Genomic DNA, 23,035 nt, shown 5'->3' on the forward strand with positions numbered 1-23,035 from the left:
CGGTGCGACGTAAAGCAGCGTGGGACAGCCCATGTTGTCGAGCTAAATTTGGTGTTATGTTGATACAAAAGCAATATACATGGAGTTGACAAAATGCACCAAACAGGTTATTAATAATAAGCACCATATTGTGTCACGGTAAGGGGATTGCAACACTGTCCCTAAGCGAGGCGAGGGAGCGTCGTTTGGCTCATGCTCCCACAAAGCTTTGCAAGAGACCCTACAATGAAATCTAAGACGTTTTTTTTACGTTTCGGCGCCATTTTCGATTGGACTGGAGGTAAGTTCGGATTTTTTAGGAATTATTTTTCATGTTTTTTTTTCTCCCTTCGGTGGTTCTCACTCTATTCACTTCTTCCAACAATTTCAATGATTATGAGATCCCAAAAATAGTTATTGTATTTCGTGACTCCTTTACTCTACTGGTTACGCCTTGGTCGCTTATTTTGTAGTATCTTATCCGTTTACACGGTGCCTTTAATGTTTTTTAAAGGGAATTGAATTAAACCGGAGAGCGTCGGACAACGGTGCGCATTGTAATAAAAGTTTTAAAATAAGTTTGATCGTACACATAAAGGGCAGTTTAGCGCTTCGGATATTGTTGATGATATTTTATTTGAATTGCAGCTTGGATCGCGTTTATTAACAGCGAAACGACTGTAAACCAAGGAGGAACTAGCTTTCAAAACGTTTTTCTCTTGTATTTTCGGCTGGTTTCGCAAAAACATAAGCCTTTGTAAAGAATCGGGCATTTAATCCAAGACACAAATAAACATTTGCTTAAGTAAATTTTAAGTTAAAGTATTTAAGAAACGTTTTAACGCATCTGTGACGATTATATGTACGTGGGCTTGGATAATTCCGCTTTATCTTACTTTTATCAGGTGACACGTTAAATACTTTAGGGAAATGTGTACCTTGTATGCAAAATACGTGCAGATAATTAACCCCGTGTACTTTAAAACTAGTATGTCATTTTGGTTTTATTGGTACTTTTTTATTGAGTCAATTTGCATGAAATTGCTATGAGTTATGTCCTTAACGCAGAATTAGCTATGTAATAGATTTATCTATTCGGGGGAAAGTCATTCAGCTTTTCCCATTGAGTTGTCACGAAATGTATAACGTGATATATGAAATCGCGACGTGTCGTACGATTCGCACAAAATAAACATTTGGTTGTACATTGGGGCGCAGAGGAAAGGGAGGAGGAACTTATGTCATTTTCCATGATTGTGCCTAAGTGCTGAGTGGGCGAAAAGTAGAAGGGGCGATATTTAGAGTACGAAGTGCCATTTGGGATCAGGGATCTGTCCCGTCATGTTGCGAGCCGGGCAGCTTGTCACGCCTTTGCGCGTATGCTCAAGGTCGCCAAGCCTCTATTTCCCCCTTCTGCTTTTTAAATGCATGGGCCCTGCTTTTACCGGGTATCCGAAATTATTTTAAAATTCGTTTTGTTCTGAACTCTTGAAGTGAACTAAACGTCACCATCAGAAGCGTCGAAATTCCATATATATATATTTAGTTAGTTTAGAAATTTCACGGCTTCAGTGAATAACTCTCTATCAAAGTGGATAAAAGGAAATAGCCTTTCATTAATTTGAACCCATTGAACTTTTTGACTTTTTGTTTACGCTTTAATAGCCACCGTTGACAAATGAGAGGAGTGCTGAGCAGACAAGTTGAGGCCTGCAACGAAGGTAAGGCCTACTTCGTATCGTAATTGCCGTTTCAACCCACTCCTGCTTTTCCTCCACTGACCTGTAGGGGAGCCCTCGACCCCCGCACTCCTATCCACCCTCGTCCTCTGAAACTTGACCGCGCGAGCATGATGCACCAAACCTTGCCAAAACAGTTGTGCCCAGCCAGAGTTTCCCAAAATTTTGCAAATGCGCACCGAAGCTGTTAAAGGATGAAAAACGTTACTGGTAAACTTCAGTGTGCTGGTGAAAGTCAGAAGTGCGTGGAAATAAAGATTCAGTGGGGAAATTGCAGCTGCATCCGTGTAACTGAAATTATAAATGTTTCACGTCCTGAAACAGTAATGCAAAAGTTATATTTTTAAGCGTGTGAAAGGTTGTGTTTTATTACAGGCGGATGCTTAATGAGGTGTGTGAATTTGGCTTTTACTCCAAGATGGATGCGTATCGGGGGGGTTTCATGACAGTTACAGGCAGGCTGAGTGCCCACCCAACAGGACATGCGTGGGGTTCAGATAGGGAGGTGGGGTGACGGTGCAGCAACTAGCTTGTAATTTGCGGTTTTGGATGGAGGCTGGAAGCTTCCAGCAAACGTTCTTAGTGTTAATGGCATTTAGCCTTAACACTTTCGACAATCTGTAATTATTGATATTTACTAGTGGATCTATTTCCAAGATGATGATATAATGTCATGTAAGACACGCTTGGATTGATGATATCAGAGGATCACCCAGCTGATGAGCAGTGACAATCTGACGGCATTTCCCTTAGGGGGGAACGGAATTGAGCTAAACAGCGCTGGTAACCTGCCACACTGTGCGCAAGGGTGTAAATGGGTCGTATTTATTTGATCAAATTTATTCTTATTATTAAATGGTATTAAAATTTCTTTATTGAATAGTAGCAATAGGTTTTCATTCCTCTTATTTGGTCAAATGCAGATTTCTGCAGATGTACTTTTTTTAAAACTCAAGAAGAGTTGAGCTGAAATGAGACCCAACGTACACCGACCACTGTCACCGGGATTTGGTACATAACAAAGCTCCTGGACTGGGACTTAAGGTTGTTCATCCCTCACACATTAAGGAGACTCAATTACTCAAGCTTTGTAAGGTGACACTGATGCGTGACCCATATTTTGTGGCGTGGCAGTGTGAACACATTACCTCTGTTGTTTTTTTTTTTCTTCTTGAAATGGAGAACTTCTCGGCTTTGCCTGTAAGTGCTGGGCGTTTTACAAAATAAGAAAAAGGGAAGTTTTTCACAGTCGACTGTAAAGCTGAGTGACAAAAAGAGAAGCCTAAGTGCGACTGAGACTGCACTTGTTTCCCGTAACTGTCCAGGCTCAAACTGCAGGTGACCCACATCACGGAGGCCTGAGGGTGAGGCTATCTGGCTCTCTTCTACAAATTCATAAACATTTTTTCCATTTGTGCCCATGTTGTGCATATGACCGAGCAGTTTATTACTGGCATGGGCAGGGAACTTACTGCAGTCAGACTAGCTTTATCTGTTTAATCATGCTTTGGTTTAATATGGAGTCTGAACTTGTCCTTGGTGAATAAACAAGCACATCTAGATGCAGAATAGTTATGAATGTCCAACCAAAAGATACGGAAACACTGAACAAGCATACCAGTGTGAAATTAAAAATACTTTTTGTAGAGAAACATTGCATTCTTTAATAAAGACTTACAAAGCTAAAATGTCGATAAAAATGTACAACTTGATAAATCATAGCAACAAATTCATAAGAGCAATACTCAATGAAACTTGTCAAACTGGAAGTCATTAAGGTTTATAATGAAGGAGAATAGATGTGTGATCTCAGTATTCATGCTGGGTCGTCCAGCCGCGGAGGTACTCCACACGGTGGCTGGAGGCCTGCGTAGCAGCACGTCGTGGTTTGCTGTGGCATGGAGATGCAGGCCACGAGGAGCTGCCACTCGGGTTCCAGTGTCTGTCCGCCCACCCCTCTGTCCTCCTGCGTGACATGGATGCGCATTTGTGGACCGTACAGTAGCAGCACGTAAATACTGGAGCTGACTTCTGACGAGCATCCAGTAGTTAGTGTTCTGCTCCAGTAAGGACCATTTCAACAACAACAGGCTGCTAGTTGGACTGGTGCCAGAATCATTCTTGTTTATGTGTGAATAAAGTGTTGGAACTGCAAGCCTGATACATCCTGATAAGAGTGTGTTCATATTTTCAGGGTCATGCAGGCAGTCTAGTGGTGTATGGATGAGACACGATAAGAATAAAGTTGCTCTGAATTTTTTTTAAAATTAAATATTTATTGAGGTGCCATGGTCCAGCACAAACATATGTTAACAGCAGTACACATATTGTAAAGAGTACATTGCTGTTGCTGTGTTGATGAGTGGAAAAAACAGGAAGTTTGATAGACTTGGGGACAGGCATGAGAGCACCGGCGCCCCCTGCAGGAGAAATGGAGGACATATAATTCAGTGTCTAAAAGGAAGCCCCAAGCCAGTTACCTTGAGGTAAAACATGCTACATTTCCTTTACCCCTAGAACTGAAAATTTTCACACAGCTTTTGACAAAAAAAGTGCTATCCTTGCAAACATCATCTACATCTTTGGACTACATACGAACTGTCATGTGGTACACACAATTTACTTACCCAGAATAAGGTGACGTATTTTAACAAAAAGCTTATGAACATCAACCCACACACGTGTGCTTGCTCATCAAAGTGGATACAAGGTCCAGCAATCTCAGATTAGCATCTATGCTATGTCCCCCCCCACCGCAATCCAGAAAATGTACAGAGCAATATTAATAATTCTTAATAATTTAATTTCATATCTTTGCTTGAATTTCAAAAAAAAAGTTTTAAAAAAGCATTTCCTAAAAAAAAAAAAAAAATTCTTAGAGAGTCAGGTTCGCTGCATAAACACGTGTGTTTTGTGTTGCCGTGACGTTAAGGCACTCCAGTGTCTGCTATCTTTCGTGGACACGCATGTTAAAACGGACAGCTGGCTAAATCCACCCAGACATGTGCCGGACATGGACAGGAAGTTGCCTGCCCCCCCCCCACCGGTGGGTACCATTTTTTCGATTTCTTGGTTGTGGGTGGTGAGCTGACTTCCTGTGTCTAGGCTGAATCGCATCAGATCATACAGCAGAACAACACACCTACGGGAAGATTTCTGCTGCTCTAGGCCTAGACAGCTCTGGAGCTTATTGGCGTATTGTATTTACAGTCCATAATCGGACGTGAGGCTCACACCACTTCAAATAGATTTCAGACAGAAATGAAAGTGATTGTGGAAGTTTTAGAAGGAAAAAACATTTTTGAAGGAAAAAAAATACACAGCAAAGTTTGCAGTATCTCAGTGTCTGATCACATGGCTCAGGCACTGATTTACATTGTGATTTACTGCATTCATATTCATCTGCATGGGCCATCTACTCCAGTGACAGTGATAGACATGGAGCACTGCTGTCCTGCTTATTACACGAGGAGACCCCCCCTCCCCCTGGCCTCCTGCCATCTCCAAGGTGATTCCAGGCTTTGGTGGCCATGGGGTGGAAAGTACAAAACAGGCCATTTTCAGTTCAGCCGTCAGGTCGCGGTGTGAGTGTGTTGCCCGGTACTCTGCGGAACCTGCTATCGTCCTACTTAGGCGTTTAATTTATTTTCTATTAAAGCAAACTGTGAATGATGGCGTTTGGTGGAGATGCCACTGAAGAGGACGGCTTCACTCCTTGTACTTCTCCTTCCCCTTCTCGCTGATGACACAGATGTGCTGTAAGATATGAAGGTCAAATTCGATCATTTCCATCTATGTAGATGTAGTGCATGAGTTACAAGCATATAAGTCTACAGGTAACTGTGGAGTCCAATTCTGCAAATCTCTGAAATATAGTTTGGTATATCTTGTCCTCATTTTAAGATTAGCACCCCCTGCTGTTGAAATAGTTTGTACTTCGGTCTAATGTTACAGGTGAAAGGCAATATTCCAGTTTATGAAAATGGCAAATAAAGTTGTATATCAAAGCGTGTTATGGCATCTCTGTACTTACATTTAAATCTCTGAAGTACTCATTGTAGTCTAACGCATACCCCACCACAAATATGTCGGGTACCTCAAATCCTATAACTGATGGGGAGAAAAGTTTTGTCAAACGAGAACTGCACTCAAATTTCAAAAAAGCAACAGCACCACCTTGTGGTCATTTTGTGAAACTAGCTTTGTCAGTAACTTTACGATTTCATCACTAAATGTTGAATAGTGGGTGTTTCCCAGTCATCCATTTTGTCAGGGCACATTCCAGCCTACAAATTCTTTGTTTCCTTGGTATCTCTGATATGCCAGAGTCCGTTATGATGATGGAGGGTTAGTATGGCAGACACTGTACTTTGGACTTATAAGACCCTTCGGTTCGTAGCCAACTGCGTGTCTTAAGGATGCCAAACAGAAGCCGCAGCGTTCATCGTGACCTCGTAAAAACACGAAGTCGAGTCGCGGGCACAGCTTGGGAAACCACACCATGAGGACCTCACCGGTCCCTCCAGAGGGCTGTCTGGCGTGCCGCGTACTCACAGTCCGGCCGGTAGCCCACGCTCCTCTCTGTCCGCTTCACCAACAGGCTGTGGAGAAGGGAGACGGGAACCTGAGTGGGGGGGTGGGGGAAGGGTGCAGGGAGCTCAGTGCGGAGAACAGCAGCAGGGGACGCAGTGAACCTGGCCAAACACCCGGCTTTAAGAAGACGGGACTGAGGTGAGCCTGCCGCAGGCTGCCGACCTGAGGGCATCGGGGTCGCCATCTAGTGCAGTGCTGCCTCTTATTCATTTGCATCGTGAGCACTCATGAAATCAGTGCTCACAATTTCACGCTCGATATCCTTAGGAATACCTCATAACTTCAGCTTCCGTCCTGAGATTTTAACAGCTCTTTAGCCACTGCACCCCCTAGTGCTGGGAATTGCAGTTACTTCTGCCTTCGTGGGAAATTAATTCTGTGTGTTAATGTGACCTTACACATTTACTCATTACTCATTTTGTTTCAGTTCTGCCTGTAACATTTCAAAATACCACTAGACAAAAAAAGCTCTACCAAGGGAACGAAAGATCCTGTGCAGCAGTAAAATGTGCTGAACTGGACCAGACCAGACCAGACCAGCCCGGGCCTCTGTGCCAGGTGTCTCCCCACTGCCTCACCTGACCACTTTGACCATTTTCGGATTGTACTGTTTGAGGAGCTGCAACAGGGTTTTCATGGTCTTTCCTGTATCGATGATGTCCTGGGAAAAAAGGGACAGGAAGATAGCATCTGAGAGGACCTCTGAGAGCCAGGCTTAGTCCAGAAGGAAATGGAATAAAGACGGGACTCCTACAGCTCCTACAGGCTTACCTCCACTATCAAGACGTTCTGCATCCAGATTACAAAGGAGAGAGAGAGAGAATAAGTCAGACGCATCGATCAATATAATAGCAAGAGTAATGCCTAATGGTTTGAGGTCTCTGATTTTGTGATTATCTGTAGGGGGGGTAATTGATGCCCATGGTAACACCCATTTTCAGTAAATGGATGCTTTGAGGCAACATTGATTCAGGGCCTGGAGACTGAATTTCTGTGAAATAACCACAACCAAACATTTGCTTATTCAAATCCTCTGAAAGTGGCACGTACCTTTCCTGTGAGTGTGGACAGGTCGTCCCCACCGATGACCTTGATTTCCCCTGTTGATTGGTCATTCTGCATAGGAGAGAAATGGGGAGGAAGGAAAACCATCAGGACGGGTCTGAGCTGAAGCATTGCTGATCTAAATTAAACAAATACTCTGTCTGTGCTCATCTTGCAAGAACCTGATTGGGCCAGGAAGGTCAGGTAGATGCAAATTTAATTGAATTAGACAACTGCAAAACAAACCTAGAGAGTCAAGCTGTTTTTCTACAGACATATACCCTTCATATTAAAATATTGTTACTGAATTTTACAAACTGTTCTAAATGGCAATATACATTATTGCTGAAGCATAAATATTAGTTTTATATATTTCAAACTAAGCCTATGAAGATAATTAAAATATTGTGGCGCCCTCTAATCAAAATGACAAAACGTTCAGTGTAATTACTTGGGTAACTATAATGTTGTCCTTGACTTCCATTTTTCCAGTGTTGTAATGGCGCTGAAAGTTTCAACTACACGCAACCAGTAACGTGTAAAATGGACTGGTCCATCGCGAGGGCAGAGAGGGGGGTAAGTCTCACGCAGTAGCTCTTGAGCCGGATGAAGTCCACCGTCATGGGGATAGAGCGGTCGCTGTTGCGGTTCAGGGCCTTGATGTAGTCCAGCAAGTCGGCAAAGAACTTGTAGCCCCCCTTCAGGACACAAAGAGCCACGATGTGGTGCTCCCCCATGTCACGCATGATGTCCCGTGCCAGGCGCTCAGTCCTAGAGGTTCATTTGACGGGGGTTGAAATAAGGTGGTCAGCTTGGGGCAGGTTGTTGGGTTACATCTGCAGATAAAATAGGGCCGCCCTTGTTTTTTGAATGCATAGGTCCAGCTCTGGATCCAGCTGTCATTTCCAGACACCCTCCACGGTTCTGAAGCACAGCTATACAAGCATCAAGCTCCACTTCTGCTTAGCTTTAGAGCTGGACCACGACTAATCATAACCTCACACAGTTCTGGCTGAGCAAGGTCATCTAATCTCCATTCTTCCTCCTTCCATCCCTGCATTGGCTGTTTGATATAAACACCTGTAGCTTTCAAGGTCCAGTCTCAGTCACATGGTCCACTCTCAAAACACTGCGATATCTGCTCTCTGCACGACAGATGTACTGAAAAATATTGTGTACTGAAGGCATTTGGGTATTATTGTTCAAAGGTACATTGGAAGCACATCCTGACCAGGAGGCTTCTACACTTACAGCCTGTTCTTTTTCTTCCGGCTTAGTCTATTCAACCATTTTTTATTTTCTGGTATGTTATCTCACCAACATGCTCCCTCAAAGGTGACCCTCTGATTCAGACCCTAATATGACGGGCAAGGTTTTCATTCGCTACGGGCGTCACCCAGGAAGTGGGGAGAGCTTTGCCATAGCACACAGCGTGAGGGACCCACCTGTCCAGGATGAGGCCGTGTGGGATATAGACACGCTCTAGGTCGCTGGCATAGTGCTTGGGGATGCAGAAGAGGTCCAGGTCGTAGCCCCGCTCTTCGTCTCCGATCTAAAATGGACAGAATGGCATCACCAGCGCGGATGCTGAGGAACTTGATTATTTTCATAACAGCCTTTTCTTGCTTTGTTAGATGTTGTGTAACTCCAATACCGCTTACATTAGTACACCAGGCATTCACTGGAAGCTCAGCCTACCCGCACTAAACCCTTGTTGACTCCTCGACTATATATGTTTTTATTGTGTTATTTGCCTCATTGGAAATATAAATGTATGATTCCAGTGAACAAGAATGTCTAGGCGCCCAGACCTTCTGACCTAGACAAAGTAGTAAACAGACGGATACTTATTATGAACTGCAGTTATTCACGTAACTGGCTTAGCACACATTTGCCTTCCTTCCGTCTTTCTTATGACTCTGGGTCACACAAGCTGTGGTTCCTCTTTCAAGGAGTCAACTCAGCACACTGACGGTGTGCGTTTCAGCTGGCCGTCATGGAAAAGAGCCTAATGCCAGTTGCTCCCTTATTCATAGCAAACTGCCCTGTCCATGGCTCTCAGCCCCTTTCCAGGCCACATCCTGCACACACGTAATACGCTGTTTAAAACAAATCCTGAAAACCTGAGGACTTGTATCATGAAGCACATCCCTTGCTAAGATTATGACAGGGAGGCCTCGGCCCAAGCCCAGAGGCTCCAAAGGCTGAAACGTGGCAGGACTGGAAAGGCTTTACCTGGGGCAGGTAATTAGTATGGATTACCTGGATGAAAATAATTTAGCATAGTTGTCATCCACCCATCTAATTTTAATACCCACTTATCCAGTGATGTTCACAGTGATCCATAATGATTAGCGATGACAGGCCGAAAGGCATGTAAGTACAGGTAGATCACAGAATCCACAAAATCCTTATTTTCCATTACCTCAATCCACAAGGAAACGAACCGTGTTCTTTAAGGAAGGCTTCTCGAAGGTGTAACACCGATGTATCCCGCCGATAACGCCAGTCAAACGTCCACACTCCGATTCAACGGGTGCTTTTAAAACGTGACCCGCACAGTCAAGCGCCACACCCACCCTCCCCCATTAATTAAGGAAAAACATATTTGATATCAATTTATTTATGGTCTGCACCGCCTCCTTCCACATGATGCGATCACAGGGCTCCGGCTATCTGATCGTATCGAGTCCGCGAGTGTCTGCGACTTTACAGTGGACCCGTGTTTACTGTCACTCCACCCTGGAAAATTAACTGGAAAAAGAGCACCAGCTCAGGTTTTGACTGAAAGACTCAGAAGTGAAAGAAATTTATAATTAAGTGGTAAATAAATCTCACGTTGTACTGAGGGCGAAAAGGGCGCCTATAACTGGCGGAAAATGTTTGTTTCCATCCCAGCACTAAAAATCTTCATATATTTAAGAAGATGTTTCTCTAAACCGCGTATTAAATATCAGGAAACTACAGAATATTAAAGGACATTTTGATTGAAGTGCATCTACACATGTCACATTACGTAGACCGCGGTCGTCGGTGCGTTTGATGTCGTTTTTTTGCTGAAGTTATTAGTCTGCACAGATGAATAAGGGAAAGAAATTCTTTTATTCTCTTTGACAGGACCCTACACACCTCAAACTGTAAAGACAGAAACGGGCTAAACTAAAAATTAAAGATAATCATGGGAACTGTGCAGCATTTATAGGTTTATGTATTGTTAAATTGAATTGTTATAAATTTACGGTAAAGTCTGAATATCCCCAAATTCCCTATGCACATTTAAGGGTAACAGCACGGACATTTTACAGTATATATCTAGATAGACCGACACCATTTTGTGCTATTTTAAATAGGTAAAAAAGAACAGTATAGCAAGTGGGTTATATACGCCAAAAATATACATGTGAATGAAATCCGTGTTACATACGAGGACCTGTTGTGCGGCGCGCTGGCACAGGCCCCGTGGTGCCCTTGCAGTATAGCATCCCATGCTTTCATTGTTTATTTTCCAGAAACGCCCGGTTGCCGGGGAACTCAGTCAGCAGCCACGATTTGTCATACCAAACGTCTCTATCACGTATTTCAGCACGGCCCCCTTATCTAAACAACAAAAATAATAACAACAAAACATGGAACATGACTAGTCTAAACAATAGACGAATCGGGTGCAGATTTTTCTGTTGCAACTTGTTCACAGAAACCAGAAATTGTAGGTCGCATTCTGAACGACTTAACAGTCGTGGCAATGAATAATAATAAAAAAAATTCAGGGAAAAAATGAGTGGAACCGATCCGGTGATTGCTGAGTCTCCTTTATACCCACAGACATACACAGGGCTTATTTATAGCAAAACAGAACGCAGACTTACCACGATGCAGGGACTGCCCGTCGCCATGTCGGTGACCGTGTGCTGCTCGGTAACGGCCGCCGACTGTACGTCCCACCGGGACATGTTTCGGTTTTAGTTTCCCTTCGGACTGACGATGTGCCGCTGCTATGAGACTCCCGTCACCGCTGCGCCGGAGTAGCGGCACAGGATCGGGGACGACGAGCCGGGAAGCGCCGCCCACCGTCGGACAGCGGCCAGCTTTGTGACGGCGGAGTGCAATTACGCAGTGCGGACCCCGCTGTCAACATGTGCAGCTGACATGATGGGTGGACACAAGTTATATGTTATGCTGTATTTTAGAGCACAGATCAAACCCCCCCGTGTGTGTGCATGTATACCATTATATATTTTAATTTCTTGCATTACAAAAAAATTATCCTTAATTTGGGGTCATTAAAGGTAATTTATGACAACAAAATTCGCGGTAACCAATTAACTGAATAAAGTAAAATATTTAGTTCCATCTATAAAATAAAAACGTTTAAAAAGTAATCCAACGCATACTGTCTTTAGATGAAGACAGAGTTGTTGAATAATTGTGTCGATGGTATTTGCTTCCAAAACCCACCCCATCGAAATGTATAATTTAACTTGACATTTTCAGTTTGTACTCCAGATATTTGAATAGAATAGAGTAATTAGTATAACTTGTCTTTGAAAGCGACAGGGCTTCAGCACCACAATATTTCCGATTTTACACACTCGGGAGGCAAATGGATTACGTACGTTGATCAAGTTATAAATTATAAGCACTTTTTAAACGTGGTGTAGAGCGCACCCGTTAATCGATTCTTTAATAATGTGCTGAAAGGTGCCGCCATTAACAGATAACCAGTATAAACAGATAACCAGTATAAACCAATACCTCAACCATAATTTCAGTATTCTTGACAAGTGAAGGTCAAGGCTGTGCAGAGACTGCCCCCTATTGGAAAAGACAAAATACACAACTTAAAATGACATTCTATAGGAGATTTTATACCAAAACATGAGAGGCGCTCTCTCGAGTTGTCTCTAGTATATTCGGTAAACAACCAAACTAGCTCATGGTGGGAAAAATGAAAATTCAGCAGTTAAAAATATGAAGATCAAGTCAAAGATCATGCTACCAGAGGTCTTTTAATCCTGACTCTGAATACAAAGAAAGCCACATATTTTCAATTACAATCATGATAGCAATACAGTATTAAAATATAATACACAGTTCAAGAGGGGAGGAAAAAAATCTCACAAAAGGACACCTTCCTAAAAAAAAAAAAAAAAAAAAAATAGAATGAGTGCGAGAATTGATTTTGTAATTTTGAAGAAAACATAGAAAGGCAGCATCCTTATCATGGACTCCAGGAAAGATCTTGGTTTCTTCGTAAATAAAGGCTGGTGTTGTCGTGTGACTTTTTCTGAAATGTGTGGAACACAGGAGTGTTAGAATCGATGTCTCTAATCAGTCTGGTCACCTGCAGAATGACTCTGCGGTTTGCCCACATCAATGGCTCCGAGGGGCGTCCCTTGGACGCGCCAGCCTCCGGTTTCCCCACGTCCAGTCCTCATCTGCAAAGCGGCTCCGTTTATCCGATCTCTCTCTTCTTAATAAGTATGAAACGAGCTCACTGAGGTGCTCCCGGGCACAGAAAAAGGTCGGTGGAGATGGCAAGGGCGAGAGGGCATGAGCGTGTCTGACAGTCTGTCTGGGGCAGGGAAAGTTGTGTGTGTGGGGTGGGGGGGGGAGGTGGGTAACTTGTGCATCCTCATGGGGGTAGGGGGGCGAACCCAAACTGAGAAATAACAGGCCCCATATTTTGCTAGCATACCACATACAAAAATATCTCATCTTTTCCACCTTTTGTTCCCAGGGTGTCATATGCTTTTTGTTTTCTTACTCTGCCATCTGTGAAAAGAGAGGGGAGAAAAGCCCCTTAACGTGGTACAATATTTATCCTCAAAATGTCAGACCATGGTCACAGCCAGCTGCTGTCGAAGCAGCCCAAAACATAATTGGATTGGTTTGGGTCGGGGGCTCAATATGATATGCTGTCATTGGGCCCAGAATCTCTAGCATTGCCCCCGACACTGAATGCAGAACCAAATTTCAAAGGCGTATACATTCACTCCATGTCAGTTATCCATGGCACGTGCCAGACGCAGGTCGTTAGCACTGGGATGCTTATGGGAGTTTTGCTTACAGAAAAATGTTCTGAGGGGGAACGAAAAACGATTGGTTCAAAGAGATAACCAATTAGATTATAGAGGAGGTGGGTCCAAGACATCTGATTGGATATCTCTCAACCACTCATTTTTTGTTCTGCCCTCAGAATATTTTTGTGCAAGTAGAACTCCCACGAGCCACTGGGGCAGCAGAACTAGGTTGCGACAGGAGCCCCCTTGCAGGTTGTACCTAGTTGCCATTGACCTGCGGTGGGGGTGGGACTCGGCTGCCGGCCCGCTCCATGTCAGCCTTCTCTCGGCTGCGGGACTCCCTCTCCTCGTCTTCTTCGTCCCGCTCCTCGTTGCCGCTGTGGTTCTTGCAGTACAGCCTGGGCACATGGAGAGCAGAGATATGGAACAGAGCTATGGATCTCATATCCCAGTTCTATCAGAAATCCCAGAGTTGAATCTCAGTTCTCCCATCATTCTACTGGCCCCAAGCAAGTCAAGAGTGCATGGAATTATGCTGCGCTGCAGCCAGATTGGTGAATGTTGTTAAAAATATCAGGTCATTAAGACAAAGTTGCAAATTTCAAAACAATGCAAGATATGTACAGCAAGTCTGTCAAACTCCAACGGGGGGCACTTTCTTTAGAAATATATACGTAAAATATGACCTTTTCAAGAACAATGACAACAAACAACAGTTTAAGGTTTCCATGTTTTAAAATACTCTTTCATATGTAATGCAAAAAATATGCAGTATAAAGTCATGGACCTCAGTGTTTTTACATTCAGGACAAAATAAGCAAACTCGTGCTGTTAGACTGAACATCTTAAGAAGCACCAACCGGAGGAGTGATCACATCAACAGGGAAAAAGCAGACAGCCACTAGTAACGGGAGCGAAACCGTCAAATAAGGAGCCTAGATATATTTTATATAAAGAGCATTTTTATTTTTATGAAAGGGTAGGGCAACACACAAAAGTGTAAGTTTGCAATTTTTTGTAGGGAAAACTGCAAAAGGACACACAACAAAACATGACTTTTGTTTGACTGCGCCAAACATATGACTGATCCAGGACCAGCAGGTCAACTTCTGACAGCAGAAAGGAAACACTCAACTGGCCATTGAATTAGGGTAACCCAAACAGCAATACTGAAAGTGCCAATGGGGTGCTCTTTTGTTACTCTGGGTACCTTGAAAACAGTTGCGAACTCAGAAAACAATGATAAACGGTAAAATAAATTTAAAATAATAATAATATAGTAATAATAATAGATGCATGGACAAATGAAGTGACCCAAGCATTAACTGTAATCTAGCCAGCAGAACCAGAGATCAGAATGGCAAAAAAATTTTGTATAATGAATGTACTAGGACAGCATGGTATTGTAAAATTTTTTAGTATTGCAATGTAATTTTGCTGCAATAAATATTAGGGTATTTCTAAAACAAAAACCCATCTAGAAGTGATTTAAACAGCAAATATGAAAATGATTATGACTGTCTCAGAGAATGCATGCAGCGCTCATGCAAAAGCAGCGGAGGTAAGCTAAACTGATTTTTAAAAATATAAGTATCTATAAAAGGAATAATAATTAAAATGGCAAAACCTGATAATTTTTTTTTCCTGTGACAGGGTAAAAATATTTTAGTGAATCTTAAACTCCCTTCACTATTATGTTTGTATACTGAAGTGAAAGTGAGAAAAAGCCTGATCTTAATCTAGCTGACTGCAAAGTAAGAATTGCACAGCACAACATGAGATGTTGGTATTAATATCGCACTTCATCCTGCCCTATAATATACCACAGCCATTTTTTCAAATTCAGTACAAAATACTTCAACTCTGTGATGTCATTCAATGCTGGTTTTTACGCCAGTGGAAAACCACCTTGAAGTACCGTACTTTTGGTAGTTTTTTGAAGTACTGAAAGTAAGGTACGTGGTGCACTGGGAAAGCATAATTATGGGATGCTTAACACTCTCTGGGGAAAAGTAGGAGCGCTTGTTTTGATCCAGCTGACGTAATACAATGCAGAAGAACTGTTGTAAGTTAGAAATGACTCACACCTCTATGCGATCTCGCGTTTTTTTTTTTTTTTTTACGATTAATTGTGCAGCCCTAACAGATGCCAGCGGTTACTGAACTGAACACATATATGGTGATGCTGACTGGCATCGCGCAGACCTGCAGCACTCACTTGTAGATGCCCCTGGCCATGTTCTCTATATACTTGGCCTTGTCCTCTACACCACAGTGGTAGTGGTAGGTCTTCACACAGGCCTTAATCTCACATCCAATGGTGGCCCCCAGCTGGCTGCACAGGGTGCATTTCTGTAAAGGAGTGAGACAATTAAGGTGACAACATGCATGGAGTGAAGAACCAGCAGAACGGTCCGTCACCCAACCTTTGACCAACACGCACACAATGCCGCATATTATAGGCGATTTAGAGATACCAATTTGCCAAACTCTGTGCAACATAGGGAGAAGATGCAAACACCACACACACATACAGGCAGGGAGATTTGTGGCCCCAGGCCCTGAAATTTTGGAGCAATAGTGCTACCCACTGAGCCACCAAGACACCCCTACCTACGCAATCAATGCAACAAAAATAACTGAGCCAAACTCAGAATTCTTGTCATGTAAACAACATCTCCGGAAAAAGCACCACGAGTGAGAGTTATGCTTCCGTATTGTCACGCTCACTAGCATGTATGAGTAGCATGTATGTAGGCCTTTACTCTAACCCAGCACGGAATCCTTCAATGAACCGTCGAGTTAGACAATCCTCCAGAACAGTGTTTCCTAACCCAGTCCTCGGGGACCCATAGTCAGTCCATGTTTTTGCTCCCTCCGAGCTCCCTGCCAAGCAGTCCACATTTTTGCTCCCTCCCAGGTCCCTACTGGCAAAAAAGTGGACCCTCTCTGGGACTGAATTGGGAAACGCTGCTGTAGAAAGTTCCAGCAGCCCCTTACCATTCTCTTCCCCCTCTTGATCTCCTGGATGACCGTTTTGACGTCAAAGTTCCCAAATTCAGCACGCGAGGTGGTGGTAAGCTGGACGGTCCCGGATGAAAACAACTGCGTAAAGAAAAGGTAAACCTGGTCAAGAGAAGGTGTGTGTGTGGGGGGGGGGGGGGTGCACAACCATTAGCAACAAGGCGGCCGGCAGACTAACCATGCACTTGTAATGCGCTGCCACCTTCTTGCCGTTGTCGACGTGCAGCACGCCGCGGGTCTCGTTCTCGTCCTCGCCGGCATGGCAGAATCCGCAGCGCAGGCCGGAGTCACCGAGGCTGCCACGCAGAGGGGAGCGGTCTCGCTGCGGGGTACGGAAAGTCGTTCAGGGACACACACTCGGCACTGGGGGGAGATCCATGGGGCGCAGGGGGCTCTTACGTGTGTGGTGCTCTCTGCGTCGTCTGCGCCGTGCGACGAGGTCGAGCGGGTGTCTTCCGACTGGCTGTGGCCACCCACCTTGATCCGCCCCCTCTCTAACCGCCCCCGGCCCCGGCCCCTTGGGGGAGATGAGTCTGAGTCGTTGGCGGCACCCGCAAGCTCGTCTGGGGGGGCGGGGCAAAAAAAATCACTTTTGGTTACTTTCGAACTCAACCCCATGGAACCAACCTCGTTTCTACCATAAACAGGAGACAGAATTTAATGCTGCAATTTTCTTTGCAGATGTTTTTCTCCAAAGCAGCGTGCTGCAAAAAACAGCAGAGCCAGACAGCCTCGCTCAGGAGCCCAACGGTGAAATTCACTCTGCCGACTCAGGGATTTGAACCGGTGACCTTCCGATCACACTGCTTGAGCCACACACCAATAATTTCTGGCTGAAAACGAAGTCTAGGCAGAATCCATCTACATTTAACATTTTTAACTGGGAGAATCTTGGCCGCAATGTTCCGCCCATCTACACTGCAGGCTTTCACACGTTCGTAACTTGGATAGACCCGAATGCTGTTAATCTCAGAGTTAACTGTATTCCCCAGACCCTGGTGTTTTATATAGGGCAGGGGGTGGGGGTGGTAACCCTCTCCAATAATTAAAACCGGGTAATACAACCCCCCCCCCCCCCCCCGAATAATCATAAATGGATGTTGACCTCACCCCCCAATGTTCAAATCAAAGTTACACCTGATTTAAAGAGTCCCCAAACAAGGAGATGTTTGGTCTTTATCCCTGTTCTAACTAAGAACTTTAGCTCCTGTTGGGGGGGGGGGTACTGATGATATGCGCTCAACAGGGGTGCCGCAGCTAATGCAGGTACCTTCACTGGAGTCCTGTGTGGCATCACGGTGCTTACGACAGTAGACACTGCGGAGGAAAGACAACGTGAGGAAAGCGGGGAGGAGATGAGGTGAGAAACAGACAAACCCCCCCCCATATTAAACACACTTCCACACAGCTGCTGTGTGGCAAACGTGTATTTCTAAAACACTTGTCTACTGGGGTTTTCTTAAAGGCGATGTCTTAAAGGCAAAGTGTGCAGCCACCCGAAAAGGCTCTGCCGTGATGTACCTGCTGAGTGGTAGGACACTGGGATTACTGGGAGGCCAGTACAACTGTATGAGGGAGGAAACGGCTCACCGGGAGCGCAACACTTACAGGTAGATGCCCTGTGATGGGTTTTCCTTCACCTGCGCCTTGTCCCACAGGGCGCAGTAGAAGTGGTACGTTCTCCTGCAAGTCTTCACATCGCAGCCGATGGTGGCACCAGGGCGGTGGCAGGAGGAACACATCTGCGTGAGGACGATAATGGAGGTGGGCAGCAGGGGGCATGACATGCTGTCAAAACACCGCGGGCCGTTCAATTCCCTCGGAGGCAACTGATCTGTCGTGCTGATGGTGCAAGTTAAACAGCCTCACGAGATAAAGGTCAAACGATTCTAGATAATAGTGTCTGGTGTACATATATAAATAAGAACCACGGGAAAAAAAATAAAATACAGAAAAAAGAATAAGAAGAAACTAAAACAAATGGAAGAAGATAACATTACTAGAGGAGAAAATTCTGGTTGTCAGAATTTGCTGGACCTTCCAATTCAGTACTGCAACTGGCCCAAGCGTCAGGCACAACAGCCAGCCCAACAAAAAAGTAAATGGACAACATCGCCACCCAAAGGCAGGCAGGCAGGCAGGCAGGCAGGCAGAAGATGAGGCGGAACCTGAGCCCCCCTACTCACCAGCTTGTTGCCCCTCTTGATCTCCTTCTTGACGTCCTCCACGGAGAAGCCCCCGATGTTCTCGCTCTCTGAGTGAGAGGTGACCAAGGCAGAAGAGAAGAGCTGGAGGGGAAGGCCGCTGTTAATTTAACTCCCAGTTATTTAGCAGATTCATTTCTCCAAAGTGATATATAAATAGGGATATTCAGGGTGGGGCAGCAGGGTCAGCCAGATCCCAGAAGCAAGTCTGGGTTAATGGCTTTGCTCATGGATGCAGCACTGATATGATTACTCTGGCAACCAGGGGATTTGAACCTATGACCTTCCGTACACAGTCATAGATCGAAAGACCAAGCACTAGCGACTTCATCCTCCTCATCTTCACAGCCTCAATCTCTACAGCAGGGTTCCCCAATTCTGGTCCTGGGGGGCCAGAATCCAACACAGTTTGCAGATTTCCCTGCTCAAACACATCTTAATCAACGAATTACTAGGCTGAGTAGGTGTGTCTGAGGATGGAAGACTGCAAACTGCATTGGATTCTGGCTCTCCAGGGCTGTAGTTGGAGACTCTGCTCTACAGCCTGACAGAAGAGTAAACTATAGACCTTCCTCACGCAACCACAGCAGCGCCCCTCCCCTCACCATGCACTTGTGGTGAGCTGCCACCTTCTGGTTGTCCGACACTAGCAGCTGGCCGCATTCCTTGTCCCGGTTGCTCCTGCAGAAGGCGCACTTCCGCAGCCGCGCGGACGCACCCCGCTTCGGCCCCGACGAGCCAGACATGACCGAGCGCCGTCCTGAGAGGGGGGCAGAGAGCAGGAAGATCATCAGCCCCGTCTGTTTCCTATTAACCAATGAGCCTAGCAGAGGCCTTGGTCCGAAACAGCTTACAGGGCTGTTACCATGACTACAGAAGTTTTTCCACACGCACCCTGGTGCATTTCTGAAACTGCCCTGCCTGGCAATGCAGATATTTCCCTGCCTCAGATGTTTGGTGTTTCTCTGGGGTACAGCAGCAGCTCCTGGATTTGAGCCTGGCTGACGCGCCATCCTGGGTTGTTCCCTGCCTTGCCCACGACCCTGAATAGGATAAGCAGTTTCGGAAGATGGATGGATGGATGGATTTGAGCCTTTGACATCCTGCATTCTGAGGTCACGTCTGCCGATACGCCCCAATCTGGTTACATTCAGACTGGCGCACTGAGCACATAAGGCTTCACCACCGAGAGCATCAAGACAGCAGGTGAAAAGAGGGGATCCTCTAACTGTCACCTCCACCAAAATGACCATTTCGTTCTCTTTCGACAGAAGGTGTTTCAACCCCCCACACAGAAGAAGTTGAAGTTTTTAAAAAGTAGATAATGTCTTAGCGAAAGTTTTCTGTGCAGCAAAATCTTACCGATAAAATATTTCTATATTTGTTTGTGAGTTCAATTATTGAGTTAAAATTTCAAGTGCCAGGCAGAGGCACTGACAGCCACCAGGCAGAGGCACTGACAGCCACCAGGCAGAGGCACTGACAGCCACCAGGCAGAGGCACTGACAGCCACCAGGCAGAGGCACTGACAGCCACCAGACGGCTTGAGTTCTGCGATGTCTGTATTCCTCCCGTCTAAGGTGGAGTGTCACACCCGTCCCTGAACAGTCCACAGGGGTTTGAGAACATGGCATTGTTTTTTTTTTGGGGGGGGGGGGGGGCAGGTGTCATCTGAGGTATTGCTAACCATCAGGACAATGTAATGCGTCATCTCTGAAGTCTCTGCTGTGACATTACAGGCACTGGGAAGACCGAGACTGGGACTGAAAGGTGGCCAGCTGAGAAGGTGGAGGGGGGGGTACACCCACCATGAGGACACATGTGTCTTGTGTTTTAAACTCTGACACGCATCTCAATGAGTGAGACAGATGTTGTTTCTGGTAGAAATTAGAAATATATATATATATATATATATATATATATATATATATAAAACGAGGTTGCAGACTAGGTGCATTTATGCAAAGATCAGGGATGAACTCTGGAGCAGTATAAAAAGGTCTTTATTTTACTGGATGTTGGGAGAGGCCCAGACCTGCCCCATAACAGAGGGACATGGAGAGAGGACACACTGACAGAGAACCACACCAGCAGGGTTTAGCTGGGGACCTGTGTGTCAGGAGTGCATTTTAAACACGTTTTTTTAGTAAAACTGTGTTGGGCCTGACTTCCACGTGGGATATTAATAAAACATATATGTGTATATATGTATATATATATATACACACACACTTTTGTAAAGTGAAGTTTTTAAACAAGTGTTAGTTATTGTAAAGATTCTGATGAAACTACATCACATTATTTCAAAAGAACGGGACAAAATATCACGTCGACTGACATTATTAGGCCTTGTAAGCAAAATATAATTAATAAAACTAAAATGTCATAATTATTGAGAATTATATGAAAATGTTTTAGAACAAAATAAATAGCTTATATAAATAGCTGGCTAGCTGGTCACAGTAACAAAAACACAAATTCAACAAGCTAAGGATTAATGTAAAATAAAAACGTATCTGTAACTATGGATGTTATCATTATTAGGTTTATTAGACGCAAAATGACGGCATGAATGTGATGTGAGCACACTTAAGCACAGCCGCAGGAAGAATAAACATGACCTGGCTTAGCATTAGCAGCTGTCCGCGGCAGCGCCACCAGAAAGGCGGCGCAACGTGCAAAGCAGCCTGCCAAGTGGAGTAAACAAGGAGGCGCAGAGCAAAAAGTCCCCCGGGGAAGCGTGTTTTAATGCCACATGGACCCACGAAACGGCGGAGCGGGTCCGCAAGAAGCGCGCTCACAACATAGCAGGAACGCACATTTGGCGGGGCGCTCAATCGCGGCGTCGCTTTGCGCTCGCCTTTCTTTTTCAATGTCAATTTTCCTTACAAGAAAGGGGGGTGTGCCTCTCCCGAGAAGAGCATCCAGTGGTTTGTTTTATTTTTGTTTTGTTTTAATAATGATTCCAGTTTAACGCGAACACCCCACGAGGCCCCTGGCCGGAGAAAGAAGAGGCCGTGGCGGAAAAAAAATCGGAGAGTTTTCTAAGAGAGTTTTGCGATGCGGGCGCCGCATCTCATTCATTCGGGCGCATTTGCCCTCAGCGAGCGGCCGTGGCGCAGGCGATTTGCCCGCCCGGGACGTGGACGCGCCATGCGCTACCGACGGGTACATGATCGCATCGGGGGGAAAAACAGAGGAGGAGGGGGATCACTTTTTTGTGGACAAGTCCGTCTGCTATTCCCGTCGGCGCCATCCTCCGTGATATTCCCAGTTTAATAGCGACGCACGAATATCTCTTACCCGTCTCAGTGGGTCGCAGTCACGCCGCTCCGCCGGATGAGGGGAAATGGTATTAGAAAAGTGCGTACGGATGTTTTTTTTGCTTCCTCCCACAGCGATGGAAGCGCTTGCGGATTCTCCGTTTCCCCACTGCGTCTCATTCGCATGACGTTGCGCACTGCAAAAAAAAGCACGTTTGTTTGCCAGATCCTCCAAATTCACGCCCCTTACGCATACGCACTGCCTTCTTCCCGTAAGGTACAACGCGGTGCAAAAGCTCTGCGTGATCATTTTTTTTGTAAATGCTGTTAACGGAGGAAATATTATACGCTGTTGCATTTTTCCCTAAGACAAAAAAGTTGTAAAGTATTTTTTTGAATTAACAGGAAACGTACTTTCAGGCGGAAGAACCTACGACATGTTGAAAACGAAAGGAGATCAGTCGATCGGCATAAAAGATTACGAGTTTTTATAAAAAAAAATTGGTGCTGATGTGATATATCTGGATGTTTGCCCAGTATTATTCCAAGCCCGTCAATATATTGTGATTTACAAAATCTACATAAAACTGCTGATGGTATCTCGGCAGGTTTTTTTAAATCGTTACACTACTATGATAACATGCTTTACAATAGTACATATACTACTGTAGAATCGTTCATACACATTTTTCTACTTATTTAGAAAGGGACCCGTCTAAATACTTTTTAAAATTATTTTTTATTAAGTGAATCGAATTAATGGTCAAATAAAAATGTGCATAAGCGTCTGTGAGCATATATTAAAATTATTTATGCATACTTAAAATGTATAGTTATATCAAAAGACACATCTGATGATTTACATTAAGTTCAAACATTTCATTGATATATTAACTCGGATAACACTTCAGATAAAATTCTGCTTTAAACTATAACGGGATATCGTCTTTAGTATTTACATAAATATTTAGATTTTCTTAAATCTTGAGAATACATAGGAAAATCATTGGATATTTCCCGTACCCTTACATCTTCGTTTGTTTTGTGATTTTGATGTGTACACATGATGTGTACGTTGTCAGTTTTCTTTCCTGAATACTGTCTGCGCGCTTGGTGTCGCCTGCGATTGGCTGGAAGAGACGTCCATCAAACCGTGGCTGGCCAATGGC

General features: G+C 44.6%; 2 protein-coding genes and 1 long non-coding RNA gene across 4 annotated transcripts; 1 reads left to right on the forward strand and 2 right to left on the reverse strand.

Moving 5' to 3' along the window:
• The first annotated feature begins 59 nt into the window (after window positions 1-59).
• Window positions 60-20,509, forward strand: LOC125750186 (uncharacterized). Its single transcript, XR_007400303.1, has 7 exons — window positions 60-280; window positions 1,645-3,082; window positions 16,296-16,495; window positions 17,081-17,759; window positions 17,865-18,163; window positions 19,580-20,183; window positions 20,343-20,509. It is a non-coding gene; the product is annotated as an uncharacterized LOC125750186 (long non-coding RNA).
• Window positions 5,031-11,362, reverse strand: hprt1 (hypoxanthine phosphoribosyltransferase 1). 2 transcript variants are annotated; one of them, XR_007400302.1, is made up of 9 exons: window positions 11,222-11,362; window positions 8,801-8,907; window positions 7,943-8,126; window positions 7,362-7,427; window positions 7,083-7,100; window positions 6,890-6,972; window positions 6,233-6,319; window positions 5,752-5,828; window positions 5,031-5,474 (listed from the first exon to the last, which is right to left on the reverse strand). XR_007400302.1 is itself a non-coding variant. In XM_049027612.1 (9 exons), exons 1-9 carry the CDS (start codon window positions 11,303-11,305, stop codon window positions 5,427-5,429), a joined length of 714 nt encoding a protein of 237 aa, XP_048883569.1. In that variant the 5' UTR covers window positions 11,306-11,362; the 3' UTR covers window positions 5,031-5,426. The 2 variants fall into 2 exon arrangements, 1 of the variants encoding a protein (XP_048883569.1); XM_049027612.1 differs by having other exon boundaries at window positions 6,273-6,319.
• On the reverse strand, window positions 12,343-23,002 carry phf6 (PHD finger protein 6). The gene is made up of 12 exons (XM_049027610.1): window positions 22,890-23,002; window positions 21,907-22,063; window positions 19,209-19,363; window positions 18,586-18,687; window positions 18,008-18,141; window positions 17,670-17,716; window positions 16,799-16,962; window positions 16,578-16,721; window positions 16,376-16,480; window positions 15,594-15,727; window positions 13,635-13,773; window positions 12,343-13,127 (listed from the first exon to the last, which is right to left on the reverse strand). Exons 3-11 carry the CDS (start codon window positions 19,347-19,349, stop codon window positions 13,635-13,637), a joined length of 1,110 nt encoding a protein of 369 aa, XP_048883567.1. The 5' UTR covers window positions 19,350-19,363; window positions 21,907-22,063; window positions 22,890-23,002; the 3' UTR covers window positions 12,343-13,127.
• Between the last annotated feature and the right edge of the window lie 33 nt (window positions 23,003-23,035).

Source organism: Brienomyrus brachyistius, chromosome 10 (genome assembly GCF_023856365.1).
Source record: "Brienomyrus brachyistius isolate T26 chromosome 10, BBRACH_0.4, whole genome shotgun sequence".
NCBI classification, from domain to species: domain Eukaryota; kingdom Metazoa; phylum Chordata; class Actinopteri; order Osteoglossiformes; family Mormyridae; genus Brienomyrus; species Brienomyrus brachyistius.